At 40.5% G+C, this 10,069-nt stretch overlaps 1 protein-coding gene across 1 annotated transcript in view; it reads left to right on the top strand.

Moving 5' to 3' along the window:
• The window catches only part of GYS2 (glycogen synthase 2), a 42,510-nt gene extending 35,570 nt beyond the window's left edge, over positions 1-6,940 (top strand). Inside the window, exons 13-16 of the mRNA XM_030263446.4 lie at positions 816-911; positions 2,632-2,795; positions 3,912-3,992; positions 5,668-6,940. Of these exons, the coding sequence (XP_030119306.4) occupies positions 816-911; positions 2,632-2,795; positions 3,912-3,992; positions 5,668-5,889 (563 nt within the window). The 3' untranslated portion in view covers positions 5,890-6,940. The remainder of the gene's footprint in view (positions 1-815; positions 912-2,631; positions 2,796-3,911; positions 3,993-5,667) is intronic.
• Positions 6,941-10,069: the final 3,129 nt, after the last annotated feature.

The following is a 10,069-nucleotide window of genomic DNA, read 5'->3' on the forward strand; positions in this document are numbered from 1 at the left end:
CACTTATATCTCCCAGAAATAAAGACTGTTTTTATAAGGTATATTTATAACTCTTTTATAGACACCAGGCTTATTGTCATATGAGTGAAGGCCATGTAAATTTATTTTCATTTTTCTAAGACTGGAGTCTGCATGCTGGTTTAGGTTAGGCTTAGGCTCCTTGGCAAAAACTCTTTAAGGAGGGTAAGCAATTATCTTTATTCATGGCTGTGACAGCAAAAACTAAAAAAAAAAAAAGCATACATTTTCTGATTTTATAAAAGTAGCTCCACATCTACTGTGAACTCAGTCCTGAATTAATGATGAGGTTTGTTGTTTCGGGGTGGGATTTTTATTTTGTTGAGGGTTTGTTTTTTTTCCTGCTATAGAGACCTGTTGGCAAACTATCAAAATGCAAAGTTTGATATGCTCCTGCTCTTAAGAGATTCAGTTTTGTAAAGAGTTCTGAACAACTAATGAACATAGGTGCACATGAAGCTCCAATTTAAAATCCAAATAGTCTTGACCATATGTTGGGGTTCTCTGTTTCAAAACTGCACTCCCAGAAAGTTTTCAGTTTAGCTGCTCTGAAACTCAAATGTATGTTTGCAAACACAGGGTGAATTTTGTCTTTAAAATTTCTTTTTATATTTTTTCCCATAATCCACAACAAAATATTATTATAGCTTTCACTTGATGTTTTCAGAGCAGCTTTAGTGTTAAGGGACTTTCTGTCTGCCTGTTTTGGTTTGGTTTTGGTTTTTTTTTTTTCTCTTGAGGTGAAACCAATGCAGGTGTATTGTCCTGAAACCCTTTTTGCCTGTTTCTTTCTGCAGCTGAGTGTACTGTGATGGGCATTCCCAGTGTAACCACAAACCTCTCTGGATTCGGCTGTTTCATGCAGGAACATGTTGCTGACCCAGAAGCTTATGGTAAAAACTTTAACAGCATATCAAAATATCACCTCTGAGTTAGGAAAGCAAAAAGCACAGCAAACATGCTGTTACTCCTTAAATTTATGTTTCTCTAGTACAAGGGAAACCATTGGGAGAATATTTTCAGAGCTCTGAATATCTTGTTAAGTTGGACAAGTGATTTCAGCTTTCATATTTCTCCAAACCCTTTCCAGGATATTTTTTTGTCTCCCTTTAAGCTTTTGTTTGCTGTATCCTTCCAAATTCATCACTGCTTATATCAGTCTAGAGTCTCCCAGCGCTTCCCTTTAGTGCTTCTGGTTGCATTATAACACTCTGAGCCTTCCAAAGAAGCAGGGAAAGTGTGCTTCTCTTAATAGTCTGGGACTTGGAGACCAGTGGCATGACCCTACACAGACAAGCATTAAATTTGCATGTACACTGCTTAAAAAAAGAAAAAAAAAGAGGAAATACAAGGAATCTACTTCAAATAATGATCTGCTCAGGAAGGTTTACAAATGGTTCATAACTAGAATGCCAATGCCTGGTATGTCAGCATGATTATGCCTCTTGAGTCATCCTCTGCCTCAGTAGCTCCTCCTTTTAGGGTTGATTTTCCCTGTTTTCCAACTGGTGCACTTGTCACTAAAGCTGTGGCCTCCCCAGGCTTCAGAGCAAGGCACAGCCCTTGTCCTTTCCTCCTTGCTTAGCTGGGGCTAACTGAATGTCCCATCTCTGGAAGTGTTCAAGACCAGGCTCTGAGCAACCTGGGATAGTGGGAGGTGTCCTTGCCCATGGCAGGGGTTGGAACTTTAATCTTTAAGGTCCCTTCCAACCTGAGCCATTCTATAATTCTGTGAATATTGAATATATTCCCAAACTAGAGCTTCTTTCCAAGTACCTGGGCTTGTTTCCACATTCAGGCAGTGACAGCCCCACACTGGTGCCACCTTTGCCTGACCTAGGGGCAAGGGTTAGAGCCAGGTACAAAATCTAGATACGCCTGCCTGGGTGAACATATCTTTGAGACCCTTCAGAAAGACCACAGAACACAAGTCTCTTGCTGTTCTTTGCCAAAACATAGGTGTGAGGTGATATAAATTTCTGTCTGCAAGGTCTGGCACCCTCTTCTTCCCAACACTCTGGTTTAAGGAAGGTGGCAAAAATAAAGTATTAATCTCAACAATGTAGAGGCAAAGTTTACCTCTGCCATCTCTCTGCCAGAATTGTCTGTTGAATGATGTATGTGAGTTATCTGTCTCTATGGAAACACTTGTATTTCTACAGAAAACACAGCCTCTCTCCTACAGCCTGATTCTGGCCGTCCACACTTGTGAATTCTACAGCAAGCTAGGAAAGCATTACATTGATTATGTTTTCTTTAAGAAGTCAGTATTTTAAAAATTATGGGAGATAAAAATGATATGTCTTTATCCAGAAACTTGAACCTTTTTGGACATACACATCAACAACAAAGCCTCTGAGTTTTGAAGAATTTGCTGAATTTCAGCCTGAAAAGTAGAAAAAAGGAAGTTTTTAAAATATAGTATATTTCTCTGCATCTCTCCATTTCATGAGAATGGTGACAAGTGTTCCAGTTGTAGCTGCCTTTTAATATGAAAAAGAATATACTGCATGTACCATTTGTAAGGCTACATGACAGCATGTAGATTGGAGGGGTAGGAGGTCAGATCCCATCTTCAGTCCCACTCACCTCGGCCTTTCTTGTGTCCCTCAGGGATCTACATCGTGGACAGGAGGTTCCGCTCGCCGGACGAGTCGTGCAACCAGCTGACCCAGTTCCTGTACGGGTTCTGCCAGCAGAACCGGCGCCAGAGGATCATCCAGAGGAACCGCACCGAGCGCCTCTCCGACCTCCTGGACTGGAAGTACCTGGGCAGGGTGTGTGGTAAAGAGGAATTAAAAATTCCAGGCTATAGGCCTGGCCACAGCCTTCAGCCCTGTGCTGAAATTCCCCTCTCTAAGGGGCTAAAGGCAGAGCCTGCACATTTCAGTGTAATCCTTCCCATGCTCCAATGGCAAGGAGACACTGAATAGGTTAGAGCAGAATCCAGTCACACCGCTGAGCTCTTGCTGCTGCTGAACACAACGTAAAAATCTGGTGTTGTTGGCAACACCTTCACTAAGGGGGATTTGTGTTCCAAGGTCATCTTTCAGAAATCCTTCCTGTCCTTCAGGAAATGTTGCTGGGCCCTGTGGCTCCTCAACATTCCTTAACTACCTCTGTGCTTTAAATGCAAAGTAGTGTTTTTAATTTGACACAGAATACACTACAGTACCACCTATTAAGAAGACAGTAACAAATTATTGTTCTCAATTCTGCAGGACTAAAGAAGTGGATGCACATATATGAGCTTTGTAACTATTTTGGACTTTTTCCTGCTTTGATACCTGTGTGAGAACCTTAGTATTTATATGGTTCCCAACACTGCATAAGATATAACGAGCTATTTTTTTCCGTGCATGTGCTGCAAACTCAGGAATACAGTGGATCTAAAAATATTTTTGTCAAATTCTTAAATACCAGGCATCAGTGAACTCACAAATGTTACTTCTCTGTCACTGTTAAACATGCTTCAATGCAGTCCAAAGTAACTTTGAATGAGCCTAAAACTTACATGTAATACATATGCACACTTAAAAATGTAAATTTTCCTCATTAGAAAAAACCCTAATTCTTTCCTGAGGGATGAAGAATACCTGTCACTCAAGAGGAACCACACTGACCAAGACAAGTCCTAGTTTCCATCTTAATACATCTTATAGACACTTTTTCAGCTTCTGTTCCAGACTTCTTTGTTGTGCATCTGTCATGAATGGCTCATCACTTCACAGTACAAGCAGTGATATCAACTGGATTCTGTTTATCTGAAAACACGTTTAGCCTTTGTTCAGCACCCTTTTTTAGAAGATAACTCATTTTATGTTCCTTTCCCCCCCTTGCTTAAATCTACCCAAGATTTCTATGACTTGTAATGGCTTCTCTGTTTGTTGCAGTATTACATGCATGCCAGACACTTGGCCCTCAGCAGAACATTCCCAGATAAATTTGAGATGGAACCAAGTGCTCCACCAAAGGTAAAATCTGCTTTTGGAGATGAGTTCGTTTTACCTGCTTTACAAGGAGAGGAGAGGAAGACTGTGAGGGAGAAGAGAGTTAACGATTATGGGTTTAACTAAAGGGAAGTAGGAACTCCTAATTAAAAGCTTAAGAAGTTATAGACCCAGTCTCCAGTCAGGAGGATGCTGTTTTGGGCTAGGACAGAGTCAATTTTCCTCACAGTAGCTGGGCTGTGTTTTGGATTTGTGCTGAAAGCAGTGCTGACAGCACAGGAATGGTTTCATTCTTGCTGCACAGGGCTTGCACAGAGTCAAAAACTTTTCTGCTCCTCACCCACCCTGCCAGCAAGGGGCTGGGGGTGCACAGGGAGTTGGGAGGGGACACAGAAGGACAGCTGACCTTAAGTGGCCAAAGGGACACTCCAGACCTTATGTCCTCATGTTCAGTGTATAAAGCTCTGGGAGGATGTTCAGAGTGCTGCTGTTTGTCTTTTCAAGTCACTGCTACCTGTGATGGGGCCCTGGTCTCCTGGGGATGGCTGAACACCTCCTTGCCCATGGGAAGTGGGGAATGAATTCCTGGATTTGCTTTGCTTATGTGCACAGCTTTTTCTTTCCCTACCAAACTGTCTTAATCTAACCCATGAGCTTTCCCACTTCCCCCTTTTGATTCTCTCCTCGACCCCTCCAGGAGGGAGTGAGCTGAGGCTGTGTGGGGCTGAGTTGCTGACTGGGGTTAAAGCACAACCTACTGGTATCAGATCCAAACACAGGGTGTGACACAGGAACAGGTCTTCAGATGACTTAGACAGAGCTGAATGGCACCATGACACTTTGGACCAGCTGAGGAACTGGCCCTTGAAATTCCTCTTGGAAGAGTGGCAGCTTCTAAGTTTTGCTTCTGCTAAATGCCACGGAGATGTTCTGCAGCAACCACATAGAGGGGAGTTGGGAAAGGATGTTCTAGGGAAAGCAAGGCAAGGTATTGCTTCATCTGAACATGGTATGTTGGCTGGAGCTGCAAGGAGTCTCTTTAAAGACACACACTTCAAACAGTTCTTGCCAAGTCCAGATTAGCACCAATTTGAGAAGAGAGGTTTCTCAGAACAGTGTTACTTGAAACCAAATCTCAAAGAGTAACTCTTTTTTTTTTTTTTTTTTTTTTTTTGTAACAAGAGAGGAGGTTCAGACCAAAACCCACTGCTGGGTTCTGGTTTTGCAGATGCTGACATTATAAATAGAAAACCGGTTTGAATGTTCAGATTGAAACCTAAATTTCAGTAAGCATATTCTGACTACAGAGTACAGAAGGAGTTTGTCTTCTGCTGATTGTTTTAAGGCTCAGTAAAGAGAGCCATGATTTGCAAAAGCAATGCTGGAAGGGCAGGATGTTGTTTATGGCACAGGGTAAACATCTCTGCCATACAAGTGTGTACACATGCTTCAGCGCAGTCCAAAGTAACTTTGAATGAGCCTAAAACTTACGTGTAAGGGCAGAGTGTGCATAAGTGTGTATGAAAGAGGAGCCAGAGGAGGAATGAGGAGATCTGAGTTGGGGGAAGCTTAATTTTAGATTTAGGTCTAGCTTACATCTGACCACCGGCATCATCTAAAGTGACGACAGCCTTAAATTGCTGTACAAAAGCAGTGCAGGAGCTCAGCTGACACGTTCCCCTTGCTGCTCTCTCTGCAGACAGAAGGTTTCAGGTACCCCAGGCCTTCATCGGTGCCGCCGTCGCCCTCAGCCTCCCAGCATTCCAGCCCTCACCACAGCGAAGCCGAGGACAACGATGAGGATGAGAGATACGACGAGGATGAGGAGGCTGAAAGGGACAGGCAGAACATCAAGTCCCCCTTTTCCCTTGGAGCCTTGCCTCAAGGAAAAAAGAAGCAGCACGGAGAATACAGGAACTGAACTCGTTGCTCTCACCCTGGCATCGCTCCCCATCTGCTCAACAGTTTCTCCTGTAGGCTTGGCAAGCTTTGTGTTAAGGACAGTGTGATATCATTAGGGGAACCTTAAATGTTACTTGAGCTACACCTTTGGAAAGCCTAATGTTATTTCACCTTGAAAGTAGTTTAAATGACAATTTTTCTGTGCCCATTTGAGGTAGAAGAGATTTTTCAGGCTTAATAAAACTAGAGAATGAGACAATCGCCTCAGGAGCTTATAAAAACTGCAGATCATACCTTTGTCTGTGGAATCATCTGTATTAATCATAGTCTAGACAAATAGCTACATTTTGGGTGGCTGTCACTATTGGACACAAAATGAGTACACAGAAGCTTGGTAAGTTAAAAAGAGAAAAAGAGCCAATTTTATTTCTGACCTCGCAATATATAGAATTCCAAAAGTGACAGTGGATTGGAGGATGAAATTGCCACCTCTCCAACCACACTGGTCAAGCTAACAGCCCATCAATTCCCTCCTCCCACAAAGAAGAGTGCAAAACAATCATTATTTACATGAACAGTGCATGAGAACTCCAGTAGAAATATGTAAACATTATCAGAAGGCTAAAGAAGTTTTATGAGAACTTTAAAACTTTCAAAAGAACTATAAAAGAAAACTTAACACTTTTAAAAATCAAGTCAACAGGTATCGCAAAGGAATTTCTGCTTAATTTGTTTCCCCTTTTCCCCTCCTAAACGAACATGAACTTTAAACCAGAGCTCAAAAAATTAGAGGACAAAAGTGTCACACTGGAGAAATATAGGAAGAGTTAAAAAAGATACACTGAAAAGAAAATGGTCTTTCTTTTTCCTGATGCTGTTTATTGTAAGTTTACATAATTTGAAACACTTTTTTACAGCACACAGAAGTGTCTTGATCCAGTGGTGAAACATGCTTCCTGTGGAACAATATAAGGTCTTATGCAGTGGGCATTTGAATTTTAGAGACAAATGAAGTTATCTTTCTGAGGCCATTTAGACCCACAATAAACAGCAGACCGTTTATTTTCTGATTCCTCTAGTATGTCTCTCTTATTTTCATCTTGTTGTAGATTGTAAGTTTGTTAGCAAACTGGTTTGGGAGGAAATTAATGTAACTTGGCTAAAGGGAATGACAAAAGTCCTTGAGTAGGAGCTTCCCCTGCAGACAAGAAGCCACAGACCAAAGTGACAACATTAAAGGATCAATAATTTCCATTAGTCCATGCTCTGTTTCACTTCTTCTAGAAGAGACCTAATCCTAACAAATAATGCTAAAAACCTTTCAGATACTATTTTGAAAAGCACTTGAGACTTCAGAATTCTTGGGGAATAACTGCTCCTCACAAGAACTAAACATTTCATTTGCCTTACAGAAAACTTTTAGAAGTATTGCAACTCTTAGAAAGGCAGAGTGCCTGAATAGGCTCTTCAAAACCACATCTTATCGTGAAGAGATTAGAGATCAATCTCTTGTTTTTCAAGTTTGTGCATCAAAAATTTCTCATGCTGCTCAAGAAAAGACCCATTCAGAACTTTGTTCAGCTAGTGATTTAGCAGGTAGGACAATGTAAGCTTTGGAGGTATTTACCTTTCCTGTCAATCCTGGGGGAAGCCTAGATGTCCAGCTTGGGTTAGGCTCCTACCTTTCAAACACTTAAGCAGTGCTTGATGGCATGGTTCTGACTATAGGCTGCTTAGAATAAAAGTGATAATGTGCCTATTTTTATTTTTGGCCACCTAAAATCTGTTCAAAAACTGGACTTTCATTCTTGAGCTGATTCGGATACTTGAAAGAATATTCTCAGCAGTCCAGTTTTTATGATAAAAACTTATTTGGAATTAAAAGGAGTCACTATTTCTTTAGCTATTTAAAAGGTAATTAAACACTGGGTAATTTTTCATATAAAAGTGGTGAAAGCAAAGATGCTGCAAATCTTTTCCTTCACACAGTTTACCACATAGAGAAAACTGCATTTTGTGTTTCTTCCACAAAGTTCTCCTAATCAGAGTTCCCTTACAGAGTCAAAAGATGTAATGGCTGAGAGTCCAAATGAATGAACATATAAAGGGCATATTGACTGCAAGGTGATGTTTTCATAAATAAATTGAGAGATCTGTATTTGTTGCTTGTATTTCACAGCTCTGCTGTAGAGTAGGAAGGCTGTGTGTGTTTGAGCACCCTCCTGGTGTTAGAAAGTGCTCAGCTTTCGAGATGGGACTGGCCTGAAATCTCAGATTCAGGTGCTGCAGTGGCCAAAGTGAACTCTGCCAATGCCTTGGGCTCATGTTAGTTCTGCCTTGATTCCAGGATTTACCATTAATAACAAGGCAATTTATCTACAGCAAAACACTTCTGTATGTTGAATTTAGAGCATCAGGGGAACAGCTTCTCATTCAGCCACAGCAACAGATTGCCTAAATTAAATGGCACACATTCCCAACAGTTACTGACACCTGACAAACTTGGTAGCAGCTATCTGTTCCATAAGGGATTGTCTTCCAGATGGAAATCACTGAGGTTTCACAAACAGCTCACCAGCAAGGCAGAAGGTTTATTCTGTTTCATGATATTTGTGGAGAATTGTTTAAGCTTGTTAAATCAGGAACACACACAACAATCAGTCAGCTGGGAATAGGGTGGGTATCATTTCTGTATCACTGGGATAGACAGAGGCATATGAATTTCAAGGCACTGATAAACCAAAGGATGCATAACTCCTCTACTTTTCACTCTTCTAGTGGAAGGTGTCCCAGCTCACATCAGGGCATTTAGAACTGGATGATCTTTTAGGTCCCTTCCAAACTAGGCCATTCTAGGATTGTGTTCTGTGATTCCATGCTACTTTTTGTCTGAGCACTGACTGATGATCCTGTAAAACATGCTGGAAAATCACTCAGATGTGCCTGAGATATTCCAAATATGTTTGAAACAAAGGGCAGCTAAATTAATGAAAGGATTCAGGTGGATACCACTGATCTTGAGGTGAAGTTCATCATGAATGTTCTGTCGTACAACAAACGCTGCCGTTGGAAGATATATTAGTACTTAAAAATGAACAAAACAGGACACTTTGATTTCACCAGTTCCTCCATGAAGTGATACAGATTATAAACAATTACTGTAAGTGCCTCTATGAAACAAATTAATTCCTCTGTTCCTTCAGCTGTGTTTCTTTGTGTTGAGGTAAAGCAACATCATAGTCAGTGTGAGTTAGAATTAATCGCAGTATTACAAGTATTAGGGGAATTTAACATTAAAAAATAAAGAACATCACTAGAAGGTTAAAAAAATAAAACAGTTGCTTGGACACAGAAATCATGTGGCTATTTTTTAATTACACTAGAACTACAGAGGACTTTCCTGTAAGACCACAGAACTACATAAATAATACATCCTTATCAGCACAGAATGATAATCAACAGATTTATGCATAATTCCAGTTCTGCAACTCAGAAAGAAAGAACAAAAAAGTACAATCACAATGCAGTCGTTAATGAGGCCCTGATAACGCAAGGCCTGTCCCCAAACTGTCTTTATGTGCTGGGACTTGCTCAGTAGGATTATTCAGAGTATTTCTGCAGGAGTGGACTGGGTCAAAAAGTGCTGCTGCCTATTCTCTGTGCTGACTGATACCTGCCAAAAAAAAAAAAAAAAAAAAAAAAAAATTTAAAAATTCACCAGTTTTGCAGTCACAGATAGCTGGAATGTATTTATATCTCACTGAATTTATGGACCATCAGCAGCCTACAGGGCCACCAGTGAAGTGGTAATGGAATATATCTTTATCAGAGTTCAAAAAGCTTCACTATTCAGCTGAGTGGAAGGTGGTAAAAGGTTTCCCAATGACAATTGAAAAACGTTTTTATTAAGTTGACCAAAAAGACAGTTTTAATTATCTTTTCAGATGAGATGGTGCCATGTATTTTAAATTTCAAATGGGACACAAAAAATGCTCTAAAGAAAGCAGGAATGTTACAGATGCTTTATTTATCTGAACTAGTACGTTTTTATCCCTTTTCATTCAAAATTTTGCACTGTGAAAACACCTCACCCTTTGGGAACTTCAGTGAGAGTGGATGAAACACTTTACTTACACAAGAGATGTTTTCAGGTTCAAAGCTGTACAAATGTTAAAGACATTTAAAATAATTTCACCAAT

This window comes from Taeniopygia guttata, chromosome 1A (assembly GCF_048771995.1).
Source record: "Taeniopygia guttata chromosome 1A, bTaeGut7.mat, whole genome shotgun sequence".
Taxonomy (NCBI): domain Eukaryota; kingdom Metazoa; phylum Chordata; class Aves; order Passeriformes; family Estrildidae; genus Taeniopygia; species Taeniopygia guttata.